At 35.4% G+C, this 19,587-nt stretch overlaps 1 protein-coding gene and 1 long non-coding RNA gene across 19 annotated transcripts in view; one reads left to right on the top strand and one right to left on the bottom strand.

Moving 5' to 3' along the window:
- The window catches only part of MCTP1 (multiple C2 and transmembrane domain containing 1), a 527,670-nt gene that overhangs the window by 145,314 nt on the left and 362,769 nt on the right, over positions 1-19,587 (bottom strand). For 17 of the 18 annotated variants that reach the window (XM_072791100.1, XM_072791166.1, XM_072791128.1 and 14 more), the window contains 5 exons: positions 15,120-15,222; positions 13,206-13,308; positions 12,773-12,874; positions 12,317-12,391; positions 10,140-10,259 (listed from right to left, as the gene is read on the bottom strand). In XM_072791100.1, the coding sequence (XP_072647201.1) occupies positions 10,140-10,259; positions 12,317-12,391; positions 12,773-12,874; positions 13,206-13,308; positions 15,120-15,222 (503 nt within the window). The remainder of the gene's footprint in view (positions 1-10,139; positions 10,260-12,316; positions 12,392-12,772; positions 12,875-13,205; positions 13,309-15,119; positions 15,223-19,587) is intronic. The other variant, XM_072791109.1, reaches the window with a different exon arrangement.
- LOC140612951 (uncharacterized) lies at positions 2,825-5,718 on the top strand. The gene is made up of 3 exons (XR_012014074.1): positions 2,825-3,120; positions 3,681-3,902; positions 5,103-5,718. It is a non-coding gene; the product is annotated as an uncharacterized lncRNA (long non-coding RNA).

Below are 19,587 nucleotides of genomic sequence, written 5' to 3'. Positions count from 1 at the left end.
GAATGTTTAAGCCATGGGCAGCTTCATCTTAGCTACCATTAAATCAATATGAATCAATATAGATGGTTTAAGCTGTTAAGTAACTCAGTGAAAATACAAGTTTGAAAACTGGAAAATATATTCTTAATGAGTCTACATGTACTTTTGGGAGTAAGTAAATTATACTACTTGGAGGCCTAATGACATTACTCGTCTAAAAGGTGCCTCACTTAGACACACAGTGAACCCTTTAAGAATATTACTGTAAGTGTATTACTGTACACTCATCTCTGCAGTCGGTTGGGGAGCTATAGTGTGATGTGACCTCAACTAATAAAAAAGTTGATTAAAACATGAGATACACACTTATTAACCTCAGGAAGAACACTAAGTAAAGTGAACACAAGTTTACTGTTTCTGGTAGACAATGCCAGCCAACGAACTGCTTAACAGGAAATACCAAAAATGGGAGTCCAGTTTTATACTCTTAGAATTCTATAGGACAATGTCAGACACTTGTCTTTCTTTAATTAAGGACAATGTGACATATTAACTTCAGGATAGAGAGGTGGATCTTTCTATCTTCCTCTCTCTCTCTCTCTCTCTCTGCCTCTCTTATTCTTCCAGTGCTGCTGTCTTTGAAGCATCCACTCCCAGCAATTGGTGGAGGAGAGTTAGAATCTCAGTAACTCCCTTTACATGACAGTACTTTAATCTCCTCTACCGTATAATGGTCTCTGAACTCCCTTCCAACTGTAACATTCTATGACTTCATCTGGATCCTTCAAAGTCCATACAATCTCCACCTTTGTGGGACCCTTGCCTTTGCCATGAGGCAGGTGCTCCACGCTGAAGGTAGGATTGGGATAGGTGTGTTGCTGGCATCCTGAGCACCAAACCATGATTGTACTGAATCTATTTCCTACATGCAATGTTTCCACTCTACAGCTAATACTCTATCAAGGAATTGATAGGTTTTGTATATGATAGGCTGTATGTCATTGTTTAGGACATTGCTACTTTGGGGAAATGTGTTCCAAAGTCTAAGCAACTGTCTTACAAAACAGACTTTACATCCTATTTGGAGGTTGGGACCTTATTTGAAGAATATTTAGTTTGAACTACACATCAACCGAGGTTTAGGACTTAGAAATTGTGACAGGAGTCTCATATTCTAAGAATAAAAAAAAAAAAGAAAGAAAGAAATAGTACACAACCAGAGTAGCTAGTAAAACCTAGGTTAAAGGTCTCTTTTACAGACAATAAATACCAGCCTCCCTGCTGAGGCATGCAAGAGGCTCTTGCAATAGAAGAACCAAACTCTAAATAATTTTTTTAAAAACCTGAAAGATTTTCAATATTGCCACCTAGTCAAAAAAGTAAACTCTGGTATCTGAACTTTTATATTTATAAGTTAATTTTCTCTGAGTAGCAGCCATCACTTTACTAATATTGCTTCAAAATGTAACACCTTCTTTATACAACCCCAGGATACTAAGTTGTGGATAATTAATGGACTACCTTTAATGTTGGCAATCTATTATTTTATTTATTTATTTATTTATTTATTTATTTATTTACTTACTTACTTATTCAATCTATTATTTTAAATTAAAAGATTCTGTAATTGACTAAGGAAAATAATATTTACTTCACCAACATTTTATGACAAAACTGAGTGATAAATTCTTTTGGCCTGAAGTCTGCTTGGCAAGAAAGGCATAGGATGTTAACAATGGAAAACGCCCTAGAATTATTTGTGTAGAGCTAAGTGGGATATAAAATATCATATATTTACATATTATTGATAAATTGCAAGAGTAAAAATTTTTTTATTCCTATGGGGAATTAGACAACTTGACATGCAGAATAGTCAGTAAAACATGTATTTTCATTGTTTTAAATGACTCCTATTCCACAACCTTTTTCCTTCCCTTCCAATGAAGATATAATAGGTAATCAAGCCTAATGAAGTATGCTTTTATATCTCTGACATAATGATATTCATTTAAGAATACAAAGATTATCTACTAGTCATAAATACAGCACAATGTATAGACAAAACCCATCAAACCCTCATAATGATGGAAGTTATATTACTTAGGCCAGAATTAATGTTCACCCCACTTCTCCATTTCAGTGAAGCGTAACAATGCACTTGGTATGGAGAAGAAAACTCTTATATGGGTTTTTGTAAGGGGAAGATTCAATTCGTTAATCTCTATGAAGCCAAACAAAATCCTTTCTTTAATTGGACTCTAATGTAGTCAATAATTTTGTATAGAGATCACAAATTATCTTTCCCCAGACTGATTACCTATGGGAATAATTTTTATTTTATTTATTTATTTTTTTAGAGAATTTATTTATTTATTTATTTATTTATTTATTTATTTATTTGAGAGAGAACATAAGAGAGAGAGAGAATGAGTCGGGCAGAGGCAGAGGAAGAAGCAGGCTCCCTGCTGAGCAGGGACCCCCCCCACCCCTGACATAGGACTTGATCCCAGGACCCCAAGATCACAACGCAAGCTGAAGGCAGATGCTTAATCAATTAAGACACCCAGCACCCCAGGAATAATTTTTATTGTATGCAAACTACAGGAAATCCAAAAGCAGGAAAAAAAACATAGTTACTCTCATTTATAGCATGCATTCTCTTTGGGGGGGGGGCAATATGGTACCCAAGGGGGCAAAAATTTAAGTTTAAAAGAAAACTTAGATATTACAATGATTTGTGACCTTCCAAAACCCAACATTCCCCGAGAAAATCTTATTCCTTGGCATTTATTTTCTCTCATTTAATGAAAATTTTCTTCTTAGGGGGCTGAATATGAAAAAAAAAACCAAACATCTCTTTTTCTATTCTTAAAATCAAGGATGCCTTTCATTTTCACCCAAATATCTACTGACATTCTAATATAATTTCCATCTTTTCTTGCTTGTTAGCTTTTCTCTTCATTACATCCCTTTGAGTCGATAGCTGATGACTGGTGTGAACATGAGAAATGGTTACTCCTTCATCTTTCTTCTCTTACTGATCTCTAATGTTACTACTTGCTGTGTGTTGGGCCTCCGTCCATCACAGAAAAGGAGAAGGCACAAGGTGGAGTCATTACTCCCAGACCTACTGGCTGTAGGGTAAGACTGGCTACAGGGTCTATAGCCAATTCTGACTGTAATGGTCAATGTAAAATGAGGGTAAGGGAAAGAGCAACAAAAACCAGAAACAACATTTCAGGTCGGCTTCTGACTTGGTAAATTAACTCTAATACGCTTATAATTCTAAGGTATATCTTCATGACTGGTCAAAATAGAAAAATGGGATGAAAGAAAGCATTGTACTCCTATTCCTTATATTTACCTGATACAAAGGGGCATGAAAATATGTGCAGAGTAAACATCGATTGAAGTATTTTAATGACTGCATTTCTGTTATAATTTACAATCGTTCAGAAGAGCATTAGTCTTTCATGAAATTTTCATGAAATAAATTATATAATTATCTCATTAATTTAAATGTTTTTCTTTACAAAACACTTTTACATAATAGTATTTCACAGTAGAGTGTGGCTTTCTCTTTTGTCCCAACAATTTAAATTGAAGATGGAAGGTAGAAAATTCTTCAAAGGACAAGAACATTAGTTTAGGAATCTGAGGACAGACAGTGATTTCATTATTTTATAATTTTTTATCCTTAGTCAACTCAGTTATAAAGTCTGGACGAAGCAACATATTTTAAAAGGGTCTCATAAAGATCTTGAGGCTGAAACTACCTGATAAATAATGCTTGAAGTGAAATGGGACAGCAGCCATACAGCCAGAAGGAGACCACACTGAAGCAACAATGTTCCCTACTGCCCCAGCTTTCATTACACAAACCATGAAGATTCACGAGAAGGCTAATTCCTGAATTCAATAAGGTATCACGGTTATGTTCGTGATATTTGCAATTTATGTTTAATTATAACATAGTGTAATAGCACTATACCTGAGAAAAAGTGAAAAAGTTTTATTTTCCCCAAATCCATCCATAGAAGAATGTGTCCCAGATTATAGCCTTTTACTGCTTCCTACTTTACAGGACAAAAGAGGGGGAGTAGAGATCATAGGAAATGTGTCCGTGATGTGCTATAAGAATTAAATTCTTCTTATAAATACACAATAAAATTTCAGAGGAATAAGCTTTTCAGAGTAGTAGACTCTGTGTCTTAGGTGATTATCTCCCTCCAAAGGGTGGGAGGCCATTTTGCTGCCACTTATTAAAAGAGATGACAAAGGGTGTTGGCACTGTTTAAAGAGAACTATGCACTGATTGAAGAAGTACTGCCTTGTAGAGATGACAGGTAAAAAACAAAACAAAAAGACTATGCATTTAAACAGATCTATAAACTGAGCTAGAGAATCACTCCTCAAGAAGGATGTGAGAAATCTAGCCAAAATGCTTTGTTCCATTAGTATCTGATTTGCTGTATTTCCTAAGATCCACCTTTGATTTTAGCTTGTTGTGACCAATCCTAAAACTCACTTCTAAATTGTGGTCTTTGAGAACTTATATGCAATGCTCTGTGAAAGGCACCTCTTAAGAGAACCTAATTTTTTATAGGCCAATGTTTGAAAATGTTTTTATTCCTTGGAATTTAGACAAATTTGGGAGAAAAAAGTAGAGTTTGAGTATCAACTTAAAGTGTCGGTGTGTCCATATGAGTTGGACACACAGTCTATTTACTGAAAAGGTAATTGTAGTACTGGAATCTTCTATAGTCAATAGTCTTTGACTTTGTATAAGGGATTTTAGTTCATTTTGGAGGTATACAGTCTTCTAAATAAACAAAATTCTATATAGGATTTCTTCCGTTCTCACACATTTGTGAAGGAAATGTTTAATGTGTCTTAAAATTTGTATCAATTAGACTGGAAGTATTGTTTAGTAAACTTAATAAGTGTTTATGTCAAAGGAGAGCATAAATGAAGAAGGGTGGACAAAAGGGCTTGGAAATTTCATTTTATATAATTTTAGGAAAATGAGAGAATCCAAGGATAGGCCCATGAGTTATATAGATCATTTTGCTTTAGCACTTGTTTCTTTGATTTTGGAGGGTCCTTCTGTTTTGTCGTTGCAGGGAAAATAACAACAATTACATCTGGAACATTTCCAATTTTTCTGCTTAGCACTAAAAAAATAATCATAGCAACAACAACAACAAAAGCTTCTATAAAAATCATTTGAAAACTGCCACAGACTTGAAGCATAATCTTGGTGTGGTATTACTGACATCTCTTACATGTTTAAAATAGAAATTTCTGTTGGATTCTAAAGTTACCTATCCTATGTCCAGTACCATCCCCCTGCATCGCTCACTAACATGAATGCTAAGACCTGAACTACAGGTGATGTAGATATCCCTTTGTTTTCACATTGATATTTCTTCTTAAGCAACGCCCCTCTCTTAGTCCTCAAACACGAAGGCCACTTAAAATGTCCTTATTGTTTGTAATAACTTTTAGAAAAATCCATACGCTGTTTAATAGCAGCAGGCTTCTGTACAGAAAACACTCGATATGGCATCCTTGCGAGCCTATTGTCTTCAGATCGTTGTATTATATTCCCATCACCTCTGCAAGTTCATTTCTTCCTCCCTTGCTTGTGCTCCCTCCATTTTTTTTTTTTTTTTACCCATTTGGCTACACAGAGCTGCTCATGTCATTCTTTGCATACATCATCTCTGTTTTTTCTCTTTTCCTGCATAATGGCCCAGCTTCTCTGAGAGTAGCTGTTGTCCCAAGTGTGATCCTTTACTAAAATGGGGATTGAATGAAGGTGGAGTACAGATTCTCTGGAAGCAAAGGAAAACCAGGCATTTGAAAAGGACCCAGAAAGGAACGAGTAATGAACCAGACTGGCCTGGATGAATTGCTGTAGAGGGAATTCTCAGTCTTGACACAAAAGGAACACATGGGTACCAAGGAAAACCTGGCTGGCGTGGGGGCAAGAATCTTAGTAGGAAGCCTGCCTCTTGGGCTGGTCAGTACAGAGAGTTGAAGCCAGTAGCCTTCCAGAAATGAACAGAAACAAATGTATTTTATGAGTAACAGTTAGGCATTCAAACATGCCCGTTCTGGAACACAAGGTACTTTGAGGGGTTGACATCCCTTCATAATTCATGTTCATTGTTCCTCTAAGTAAAATATGTGTCTCCCTGTAGTTATTCTGTTAGGAATTGTACTTTAAAGGCAAGAGGACATTTTTGATAATGCACATCTTAAACTTTTCATTAAGCTACCAAATTTAAATTCTACCTTTTTGTGCACTCTGACATTTTTGTCTGGCATTTTCATTAATTTTGCGACATACATAAATGTAGCTGAAATGTTAACTGATCAATACTTTGTCTCTCTCATGTAGCACTCGCGCTCCACTCCCTAAGGACCACACAGCAGAACAGAAATTAAATGTGTAAAATATCAAATGTTAATGTTAAACACAGCAGCACTTACTGTATAACGACAGAAAGGGCTAAAACAATTCCAAATGGACAGATGGTACCACAAATTATCTACAATCACATTTAAAGATTAAAGTTTGTCCTGTAAAATAATTCTTTGACGCACACTGAAGTGTGTCCTTTCACTGATAGCTCGGTTGTCCAATTATTTTTGTGCTCATTACAGTGAGAAATGACAGTACTGAAGAGAAAGAGAGTGTGCACTCTGGTTTTTTTTTTCCACGTTGCACCCACTGACATCCACAAGAACACAAATGTCTGGTCAAGAGCCTGATGAAAATTAGGCCCAATTTATGAGACATTTCCACGTCTACGAAAGATGATTCCCAAAGACAAGCAGCGCCTTCTGCGCCACATACGTCTGTGTTTCCTCTTAGGCATACAATATTCATAGTAAAATTTAAAAACCTGATTCGCAGCACACAAAAACAAGGACATTCCCAGGAACATGCTCGCCTGTATTTTATCCCTCACCTCCCAGGCCGACTGCAGCTTCTGATCTCGTCAGCCGTCTCTGCGTCTTCCCCAGAACACATAGGTAGTGCCAAAGAGGCTGGAGCAGCCCTAACCCTGCGTTTCTTAAGCTTTCTGCTTTAATTGACATGGGGACCAAAAAAAAAAAAAAAAAAAAATCATTGTTTTTCCATTTTGATTTCATTATTCTGCATTTATTTTTGGATAGAAAATTAGAAAAGAAAAATAAAACGAAATAGAAAAAAAAAAAGGCACTTAAACATTATAAAGTTTACTGATCTGGGCCTAAAACCAAGCCACATAATGGTACAAATGCATGTGCTCCGTGAAGCAGCTGCATTTATGAAAAAGTGGGCCAAGTGGAACCAATATTATAATAATAGACCCGAGATCCATCAACAGGGAATGATGGGAACAATATGTTTGTAACAATGGGGTGCTGCTCATACTCTTCTCCTAATGGAAAGCAGTTCTTTTCAATAAACTGGCCTAAAAAGGCTCTGGTTATGCAATGAGATCTTTGAAACATTTCACTTTTAAAAACATCATTTAAAATCTGTAAGATGAATAAAAATCCTACAATGTTTTTTTTTCTGAATTGTTATGATATTTAGATTACAAGGTCCATATTTTAAAAGCTCTTTTAGAAAGAAAATAATACCTGTTGTGCACTTGTGGTAAGGTTCTTTTCTGTGCCTCAGTTTTTTCCTCTGTATATCGGGAAAATAATAGTAGCTACCTTATAATTAGGTTGTTGGAAATGTTAAATTCATTTATGCATGAAAAGCACTTTCATGCCTTAGTGCCTGTAGAACAGTTTCCTGGCACATAAATGTTCAGAAAGTTTTAGTTGTTGTTATTATCATATAGTGGATTATTATATTATTATTTAGAGGGTTATGAAATAGTTTAAAACTTAGATGAGGGTCTAGGGAAAATTGCTGCCGAGCATTAAGCTATGTCTATCATCATTTAATAACCAGCTTTACTAGAGCAAAGCCTTTTTTATCTGGCATCATTCAAGAAGACTTTCTCCACTTTAGAAAAATTTTCAGACTGATTGGTTTATAGGCTGGTCTATTGATTTAGATAGCCATTTTAATTGGGAACCTCCCACGTGCTAGATACTCCGCAGGTGATGCTGGAATACCAGGGTGAAAAAGGCAGGGGTCCCCCACCCTTCTGATGGAATGCCCAGCTCAGGTCTAGATAAATGAAGTTCAGTTTTGTTATTTATTATTTTATTTATTTATTTATTTTATTTATTATTTTAATTACATTTAGTAGAGTGTGACTCAGTGCTTCTATTCAGTGAAATGGTTAATATGATCATTTCTTCTCAAAAGTACTCTTACTGCACAGTCACATTGTAGCTTGGGAGGCCTCTTTTCTCACCATCAGTGTTTGCAGTCTCTTTTCCTACCTCTTTTTAACAAGCATCTTGCATTCAATTTGTTTTTTTGTACAACCAAGGCTGTTGGAAACTGGCTACAAGCTAAGAGAGATATTATTATCTTTCCTCCCCTGTGAACTTTGATTCCCTTACAGTGAAAACACTCAAGTAGTATCATATGCATGTATCAAAGTTTCTCGGACTTTCGGTGCCTGATTTTCGTTTTTAATCAGAAGAATATTGTGAAAAAAGTCTGCCATCTTGAACGCATTTTACACGAGTGACCTCGAGAAGCCAGAGGGAGTTTATGAAGACTTACTTACACAATACATTGTAATGTTAAAGCATTCAAAATGAATGTTCCTGAACAAATGATATAACTATACAGATTTCTGTTTTCAAATTTTGCAAATAGTTATGGGAAACGACTTTGGAAAGAGACAATCAAAGATGGCATCATGGCATTTTCAGGAGAATATTTCTGTGTCTGCTATAAGGCCCCATGGAACCTGGAAGTAATGGCATAAAATATACACAGAAACTCAGCATCATTTTTTCCTCATTAACATCAAAGTGCTTCTATGATAGTGAAAAATCATAACAAGGTTTGCTTACCAGTACCCCGACATATTTATCAGGTGAAAGAGCTAAATAAAAGAATATTGAAAGAGGCAGATTTTCCTTTCTGAAACTTAATGATGATGGCAATCGCTTTCTTTAAAGAGACAACAACATGTCTATGGGAGGCAGGCTGCCTAACTTTCTGGTAACTTACAACACAAAGGGACATACACACTCTTTGTTCCATGTGCTCAGACATTAATGAAAGTCCCATACAAGGCCTGAGAGGAGGACAGAGCTCAAAGTGCTAAACAGATGTGCATACTCTCATTTGAATGGTAATACTAAAATGTTGATTTGTTACTATAATTAAGGATTTTCTTTTAAGCCCCCATAATAAAGTCATATTCTGCTAACCTGGAAACTATAAGGAAGCATAAGGTACTCATATTCTAACAAATACAACAATAAAATAAAGGATTTCGAAAGAAGGACTCCACTTAAACTTCACACTGAAATCCTGAATAAGCAAAACTAATGTGAGAGCAGAAAATCCCAGCTAAAGCTCAGAGGGAAGTGTTCTCTCAGATTTTCTAGCTCTGCAAGTTGGTCTCATCAGCAGTTTTTAAATAACCAAAGTAAAAGGCCACAAGATGAACATTGTTAGAGGACTATTTGGATCTATCAAATTCTCACTTGTGCCTTTTTAAAAACTGAAAATCTCAGAAACAATAAAACATCTCTTAAATAGGTCACATCCACATCCAATGGACTCACATATTCAAATCTTCCCAACTGGCATCCTACTGCCAATGATTTTCATATTTTGAAAAAAAAAATCTATGGAACAATAAAATTAAGATGAGGATGGTCAAGATTATTAGTTGTTTTGTTTTTAACACTAAGACTTTTCTTGGCTCTGTTATTGGGATTTGGAATTATGCAATATGTAAAATTTTACTTTTTAACTATCATGGAGAAAATTATATATTGGCTGAGCTATCTCGCTTTCCGGAAATCTTGGGGGGGGGGCGCGAAGTATTCTTGGACTCGGACCTTGAACGATCCATCAGGTTCCTGCCCACGGCAAATCTGTCCAGTCAAGTCTTAAAATAGGAGTTTTAAAATGGTCACATCAACATAACTGTTACTATAGCCACAGAAACAGGCAGCTATGATTACTGAATTTAATGAATAACAATGTAAGTAATAAAGAATTATCATACCACAAAAGCAGCGAGGCTCCTTGGGGGTGAATCCCAATCAAAGCAACTATTAACGTAGTATGCAGCATTTACGAGCACCATGACACAACGCTTCATTCTGATAAAGTTTCTTAGTAGCAGCTGTAAGGAAGATGAAAATATTATCAGAATTTGCAAGACTAAAAAACCATCAGATAGGGTACAAAATTCTTCAAGCTTAGTGTGATTTAAAAAGAATTCAGAAAGTTAATAAAGTTGTAAGAATATACCAAGCAATTTGGCTCACAAGTTAAAGGAAGAGAAGTATCTCTGGAGAGAGTAGAGAGGACTGAATTATAAGAGCAATTTCTTAGCTAAATTTATTTTCTTAAATAATATTATTATGTGGGTTGGGCTACCTTTGTTCCAAAGGAAAAAATCTCTAACAGATTAAAAACATTTACATACTGTGAACTTAAATATATTTTTTGACTCTTAAATCTCATTGTGGTTTTAAGAGTCTTTAAATGCGTTAATTTCAAGATATTTCCAAGTGAAATGGATAACTTGGAATGCTGTGATTTCACGTCTTGGAGAAAAACCTGTCAAGTGTTGCTTTGTTACAGAGAACAAAATTTTCATCATTTTTGTAGGATTGTCTCTTGTTTACTACCAATTTTTCAGTCTCTGTCTCTCAGTCTCTCTCTCAGACTCTCTCCCGTTCTCTCTCTAATTTTCTCTCTTTTCCACAATAAATTTAACCTGTATTTTCTCATTGCTTTTTCATAATTTTGGAGTTAGGAAAAAATTCATGGTAAACCAAATGCTTTACAAAATCTTTCATTTAAAAGGTACATGAGAATGGATACAATTTAAATCTAACATTTAAAACAAGGCATGACCACAGCTATGAAAAGAAGAGCCCATATACTAGATGACGGTAGAAAAAATGATCTATAGCTGTGTTAATAATTAGAATACTATGTCTGCAGGTTAATATTTTTCTAATGCCAAATATACTTTAATATTGACCCGATATTTTAAAGAAGTACTTGTGTAAACCTTCCTGAGGTCATATGGAAAAATATGTATATTGTGTGTGTGTATAAATATAGATGCATGTACATGCATACCAGTTTTAACAAGTTGTTAAAATTGAAATTCTTTCAGGAAAAGAGTCACCCTATTTGTTTCCTTCTTTCCTTCCTCCCCGATCACCTTCCTCTTAGAGCTCCTTTTATTACTTTTATCTATAATTGTGAAAAAAATGTAATCTGTATCTCTGTTTAGATAGGTATTGCATTTGTAATTCATGCACAGTGTCTTTAAACAACCAAAGATCCCACTGTTTATGGTGAACTGATTGGATTAAAAACAAAAGTACTTTTAGTCTTCTAATAGCACAGAAAATTTGTTAAATATTTTAACACACACGAATGAGTTCTGTAAACTCTATAGCCATAGCAAAAACATTTTATTTTAGCTGTGTTAATTGGAAGTAAACATTTTTTTAAAGAGGTAGCTTAGCATCCTTTCTTCACTTGATATCAAGCCTAATTTAAATCTATGTCTAATTACAAGGTATCAAACCTTATTTAAAATTTCTTTGTGACAGAAAAATCAGATGTGCTGACTTTCTATTTTCTTAGCTCAAAGTGCCAATAAAAGTTCACTTCTAAAAGACCATAGTCAAAATCTAATTAACAGGAAGGTTTCCCTTAAAAGATGGAGCCCCCCTCTTATGGATTAGAGGGAAGAGCTTTACGCAGGGCTCGCTTTACACACACCTGCATCATACCTGTGGGTGGTCTGGACGTATATTTGAACCTCAGCCTTTGGTGTTCTCATTTACACATTCCATGGCAATCAGACAGTATTTTATGTTCAAAATGATCATTCTTTTGCTAATGCATGAATACATATCCATCCTACGCAGCCCCAACAGTATCCCCTTTCCATTCTGACCACCCCCATCCAATGTATTAGTTTGGTATTGCCCTTGTTTGATCTTTTAAGGAAAGGAAGGGAAGAGAGAGAAAGAAAGAAGAAAAGAAAGAGCCATTTCACATTAAGTAGATGACCCAAAATTCCATAGTCTTCCCCCCCCTCCGTACTTCCAAAGTTTATTTGAATTTACCTAGATGTTTTACAGATATAATCAGGTCTTCCCAGAGGGATTAATCTTTCCTTGCCTTTTTTTTTTTTTTTTTTTTTTTTACCTGTTTAGAGAGTCTGTTTTCCTCTTCAATGTACTTCTGTTCTTTGGGTATTAATGTTCGTAAGCTGGCTTTCACCTATACATCAACATATGTGTCTGTTATGGATTAATAGATTAACAAATGTTTACAAGTTTTTCACGCAGTTCAATTTGCCATAATTCCTAAAGTTTCAAGGTCCTGGCTGCTGTGCTCATAAAATATAAATGTATACAGTTGCACATGCATGCGCTTCCATTTCTTACGCCGGCAGGCAGCGGCCAGAGCACAGCGGCAGTGGCAGCCGCCAACTAGAACAGAAAGTGTGGGTGTGCCAGGCAGTGGCAGAAGCGTATTCTCCAGGATACATCAAGGTTTAGAGAAAATGAGGAATGACAGAAATTCTCTACAAATCAGGAACAAAAGCTTTCATGAAACTGAACTCTTTAGCAGTACAAAAAAGCCAAAGTTAAGACTTACAGCATTAAAAATCACATCTATTTCAAGATAGATGACCCCCTTTGTTGGCCCTGTCAGCTGCTTGTTTTTCAAGACGTAGGCTTTCTGTTCACCATTTTGAATCTGCGGGAAAAGGACATGACAGCCGTCTGTCTCGCGGTCTCCACTGAATACACTCCCTCGGTGACCTTTGACCCCCAGCTGCTGAAACTGACAGAGAACCCAAAACAACTGTGGCAATTCTGACAAGTACCTGTTCATTACCAGGATCAAGTCTGTCAGGAAAAATTAACTATCATGGGATTCAACATGGCCGTGAATTGAGTATGTTAAAATTTTTAGTGTTCTTATTACAGACCTTGGTTGAGAAATGACAGATACAGAGCTGAGGGTTTTTTTTTTTTTCCTTGAGCAAAAGCAACACAGAGCAGTGTGTCAGGTGAATAAAACTTACAGACAGCAATGGTATAGCAACTTTGCCCAGAAAGTCAGCACTTCGATCCCGATCTTCATCATAAACTGTCACTTCAAGAACTGAATGGATATCTTTAATGTTGCTGCATAATAAATATACGTAAGAAGAAAAGACTTCATCAGTGGGGAACAAGAACAAAAATGCTTTTGGAAATTTAGATGGCTCCAGCTGATTTTGGGGTGGCTGTATTATTCTGGATGCTATTTGCATACCCACATATACAAGGTAGCTTGGTTTTCTGACAGAATTTCCCATAATGCACCTTAGTTGACTACAGTGATGGTTCTATTATCCGAAACTTTGAACACCATCGTAATTTCAAGTTATAATTTTTTAATGAAATACAATTTTCCATCTGGATGGGTGCAGAGTAAGTTATTATAAAAATAAACATCAGTAAGTGGTACTGATGTTTTCGAGACTTTCTCCTCTTACTATTATCACAATAATTCCTACCTTCCTATTAACCTCGTGTAAAACTCCACTAAATTTGACATCAGGGAGAGTCAAAGTATATTTCATAAAATTTTTCTTTTTTTGTGACAGTAGGACCTCTCCTTTGTTTACAGGAGAAGAAATTTATTTTATTTTAATTTATTAAAATAAATTTATTAATTTATTTTACCAGAAATAAATCAATAAACATTGATTTATTTCTGGTAGGTTTATACTAAAAATTAACCGGCACAGAAAACAGGATGGAGAAAATGTAACATTGATAGCTACTGTACCACCCCAGGATTTAGAAATTAAACAGTGTTCCATTCTGTTCCAAAGACAACGTATGTTAATAAACAACCGTGCGAGCTCTTCATTTTTGTTTCTGGAAAAATAAACCCCAATTGCTGACAGCATTTATTCTTTGATCAAACTGTTTACCAAGAAAACATGAATTAAGAGAAAACAAAAAAAATGAATATATTCATTACTGAAAGACTGCAGCCACATGTAAGAAGAGGCTTTATCAGGGCACAATCAATTAATGGCTTTGATAATAATCAAACCTATTCATTCAATTACGCATTCGAGAGAAAAACACTCTCAACAACCTTCTTAGGAGTACAAGTCTCCTGACCAGGCTTTCATCTCTTATAAAAATGTGGAATTCCTTAAAGATAAATTGGTCAGATAATTAAATCTGATTAGTTACTGGCTCTTAAGCAGAGACATTATAAGAAATTAATGAGGAATTTAGCAGTTTTCATATACAAAAAAATAAAACTATGTTAGAAAACTTTTAAGAAGTACTCTGGAGAGTTTTCCTTTGTTCAGAGTTCATTTGTAAAGCCCAGTTTAAAACACACACACACACACACACACACACACACACGGAATTTAGGAGATACTATGGTGCAGATTGGCAGCTTTTATAGTGTGTGCTCAAAAGATTTATGAACTTTTTAAAACAAAAGGAAAAATAACCTGAATGGTGTTCTGATAACCAGGACAATACTTAATATTCGTATTGTACTAAAATGCAACAAAGCAAAACTAAAGCATCTCTGAATTTGAGACTGGATTGTTTGCTGATTTGAGCAATGGAACAAATAGAGCTTTGTCCTCCCTGTTGTCAATGCAGTTGGGGAGAATTTCAATAGAAAGTATAAAAGGAAGAAGCAGTATGACAATTCAGTTAATGGGAGCAAAATCCTTAGTCGAATCATAAAAATCACAGCTTAAAAAATATCTGTGAAAACAAAGAAAAATGGCATACTCTTTCCCCAGGTTTTGCTGTCAGAAAGGTAATACAATTAGGATATTCACTGTTGATAGCACAGACAGTCCAGATGCAGAGTCGCTCATCAGTTAAGAATAAACACACACACGAATATCTCAAAAATAAATATTATTAGCTCCATTATTTGAAATGAGCTCGAGGTAATGATTACTTACAACGTGAAGATTTTGTTCCACTCGGGATTGAGATTTTTGTAGACAGTGTGTGTCAGCAGCCTATCATTGTTCAATTCAACTACACAAAATGGGTCACTTTTACCTACAAGAGATTGGGGGGAACAATTTTAGTATAAACAGCACCCACATTTTGCAGCATCATGATTGTGGCCCCATTGCCTGTCTAAAAAATGTTATGAAAAACAGAAAGTAACATATGGTTTAAAAAAATTAAACACAACATCAAAATAGAATTAGATGTAACTGGAGAGTGTTAATCATTTTTGTGATTCATAGCAAATTGGAATTTTTTACTTTTAGTAAAAATTATTAGTAAAAAAAATTACTTTTTTACCTATTACATAGCTGGTATTTCAATTTGCACTTTTTTTTTACAGAAATAGCAATAATTATTATGAGAGAAAATGTGATGCATGTTCATCCCCTATAATGATCATTTGAAAGGCTCAACATCTTCACTTTTACGCCTATATTTTCCAACACTTCTGACTCATTAGTAACTTATAACAGAAATTTCTAAACAAGTTTATTTTGGGAAAACTGCTAATTACAGAATTACACCATTTTAACGTGACTTTAGATTCCCTCCTGAAATATCTCTGGCATCACAAGAAGGTAAATTAGACCCTCAGAGGCAGGAAAAAATTCCGCCACTTGAAACTTAACCTCAACAACCAATCTGCATGTTAAAGAGCAGTATTTTTTTCTGTCCACTGAGAGTAAAGAATTTGGAAGTTATCATCTGTTTACAGTGACTCTGTTCTGCCATAATCAAATCTTGTCCATTTGGCAATTATATTTTGTGATATCCTCAATATTTTGTAATGTCATGTCCTGTATTATAAGAACCCCATAAAGTCAGAGGCTCTATGGGGGCAGCATTAATGATATTAGTGCAGCATGTAATTTGTTTGATACCTTATACAAATGACAATGAAATCAATATTTAGACAAAGCTGTCCAGAGGTCATATCTTTTAAACTACAATATTGATTTAGACTACATAAGAGGTTAATGTGCATATTATTAACTTTAATGATAAAGAATAATTGTTTTAAATGCATTGTGAATTGTAGTCACAGTAGTTTACACTTCTGTGAAAGCTTAAATATCATTGAAGATTTTCAATTAAATTTTAATAGGAAGGAATTCATTAGCTATCAGTGACAGATAAGCCATGTATTCCCACACAGCCGTGTATTTACTTTCCATATTGTAATTCTTAAAACGAGCCGTACAAGCTTTGACTCACCTTTAGTTTAATTTATCAGTTATATAATAAGAAAAAGAGTAAATATATGTGTGTTAGTTCAGTGGCCTCATATACCCCAGGATGTTTGCATAGTTTAGTAGTATGGTAGGCTTTTCAATTTTTGGTCTTGGAAACAATTTTGAATAAAGAATAGAGAATGGAAAGTCTTAGAGGTCTGGTGAAAATTTTATTTCTGCTTTAGGATCTGTATTTTTCCTTTTTTTTTTCTTTTTATCATACACACACATACACCATGGAAGACAGAATTTAAAAAAGAACAGTTTGTTTATTAATACACAGTGCAATAGGTTTTATTTGCCACATCAACAGTTACAAGCATAAAAAGTGGGTTCAAACAATTTCCAAAACCTTACTCATTCTTAAGGCCCATATTAAGTCTTTTCACCCCATTTTGTGCTGAGTCATATGCATACCATAGAAAGAAGACACTAACTGCCACCTCACATTGTTTACAAAAGAATTGAAAAGATAAAACATATCTACCTGTAATGATCAGGGAGAAAATTAAAGCCGTATTTAATAGAATTCCGTGTCAAAAGAGTTACTATTCCACCATCGCTTTGGACAGAACTTTAGATTAAGTGATTAGTGCTGGAAACTTTCACTTAAAAGACAAGTGGAGCGCTCATACTCTTCCTGGGACCTCCTTTTAACTTTTCTCATATATGAGATTGTAAATCTCAATTTAGTTTAAAAAAAAAAAAAGACTATACAAAAATAGCACTACTGGGCATTTCTGTTTCCTCATTTTCACTTGCTTGACTTCAATGACTATTATATTTCAGTTGGCTTGGTTTTACTTGCCCTCAAGTGATCACCATGTGTAACAGATTCAGTCAAAACTGTACCACTTCTTCAATAGCAAGACACAAGAACAGACCCCAGAGACCAGTATCTTTGGGAAAAAATTTTACTCTATCTTATTTTGTTATTATTTCTCAGGATGGAGCCCAACACGGGCTCAAACTCATGACTGTGAGATCGAGACCTGAGCTGAGATCAAGAGCTGGATACTTAGCCGACTGAGCCACCCAGGTGCCCTGAAAAAATAAATTTACTTTAAAATTCTACCAGCAGAGGATGAAAATCTTTACTTGATTTTTTTTCCCCACAGGATTTACATTCAATTGTGTTAGAGACTTTCAACCACATGGAAAGTCTCTTAAATTATCACCTTCTCTGTTACTTTATCTGTATTTGCTGACAAAAGATAGGGAGTCTTAAAGACACAAAACCTGTTTTTAATGATTAACACTTTCCATATCTTGTTAAGTAACGAATCCATTTATCAAACTCTATGCCCACAAGGCAGTGGTTATCCATACTTTCTCACCATGCAGTTGATTAGATTTCAAGATCATTCCTGGGGGAAAACCAGTATCTGCCATCTACCACCACGTTACTTATTCTCTCTCTCTTTTCCATTAGAATGAAGATATTAAAGCCTCACCCACCAAAAACAGTGTGGGTACCTCCTGAAGCCACTTCTCAGTCATTTTGCTAAATTCCAGTGGCATTCCACCATTGGCAAAAATATTCTCTTATATGTACCAGCTTATAACTTGAAATTACCTGCTAAGCAAGGTAATTTTTAAGAGAGCGTATTAGACACTGTACCAAATGTAGTGGTGCTTACATTAAAAAAAAGAAAAAGACACTTGTACTTTAGATCAAGCTACTATTTAACAGAGTTTTATTAAGTATATTTACATGTGGGGTGCCTAGATGGCTCAGGCGGTTAAGTGTCCTACTCTTGATTTTGGCTCAGGTCACGATTTCAGGGTCATGAGATTGAGCCCCACATTGGGCTCAGCACTCAGCTTGGAATCTGCTTGAGATTCTCTCTCTCTCTCACCCCCACTCTGCCCCTCCCTGTATGCTCTCTCTCTGTCTGAATAAATAAATAAAATCTGTAAAATATATATATTTAAATACAAGGCACCAGGCAAGCAAGCCCTCTCCCAATAACTGTGCCATATCTTAGTCGTTAGTAGGCCACACACATGGGAACAGCTGGCTAATGTTTTCACTACAGATTCATTCACTCAACAAGTAATTATTACTTACCGTGTACCAGGCAGTGTTCTACGAGTTGAGGTGCTAGAAGTGCATAAAACAATAATAATAATAAGCCTGATCTCGTGGTGTTTACATTGAGGAAAAAGACAACAAACACACACATTTTATGGTATTTTTAGTGATAAGTACTACAGAAAAATATAGGAAGGGCAATGAGGAGTGCTGATACGTATGTGTAGTTTTTAAAAAGACTGTCAGAGGAGGTCTCCCTGAGAAAGTACCATATGGGCAAGGAAACAAGGAAATGAAAAAAAGCAGGGGATGTTCTGGGCTACCTAGAACAACAGATTGTGGAAAGATCTGAGAAATGGCTGTGCATGGCATTTCCAAGAAACCAGAGTGACTGAACGAATGAACTGGGTGTAGGGGAAGAGTCCTGGGTGAGGTATGGGGAAGGTGGCAGGTGTCTGTAGGATATGGGTTTCTCTGGAAGAGCTAGAAGAAACTTTTGGAAGTATTTGAGCTGAGGTGTGACATTATCCGACAGCTGCTATTTGGAGAATCAGGTGGAGAGAAGCCAGTGGAGGAGGTAATGAGAAGAGTTAGGAGGATGTTATGACAATCCAGGTGATGGAAAGTGCTTGGATTCTGAATATACTTTAAAGGTAGAACCAATAGGGTCTAAAGATGCCAGTAGTGAACAATCTATTATGCCTGATACTGTTATTTGCTGATTGAAAACAAGTCACTGAGCTTAGCCAAGTCAGTCTTTTTTTTCCCCCCAAGGACAAGAAGCATTCAACACAGTACTTAGGGTAGCTTTTCTAGAATCTGGCAAAGAGGAAAATTTACGTAAGGAGAAAGTGGCCAATTTTATATTTAATTTCTATTCATCTTTTCCTTCTAAAAAGTTATGTTTTTACAGTTATCAGTAATGGATGCCAACATCAGGTCTTTGCACACTATGTTATTTTCAACTAATTTAGAAAGTATCCTTCTGCCACTGCATGATTCAAGGGTAATTAAAAATTAACAGCGATTTCAACCAAAATAATAGTAAACGTACAATATCAAATTCTATAAACTTACCACTAAAAAGCATTCACCAGAGTTTTATTTTAAAGAAGTGGCTACACATAGTTAATGTGCTTATCT

The sequence above is a fragment of the Canis lupus genome, chromosome 2, assembly GCF_048164855.1.
Source record: "Canis lupus baileyi chromosome 2, mCanLup2.hap1, whole genome shotgun sequence".
Classification (NCBI taxonomy): Eukaryota; Metazoa; Chordata; class Mammalia; order Carnivora; family Canidae; genus Canis; species Canis lupus.
This window is presented reverse-complemented; position numbering and strand designations above follow the sequence as displayed.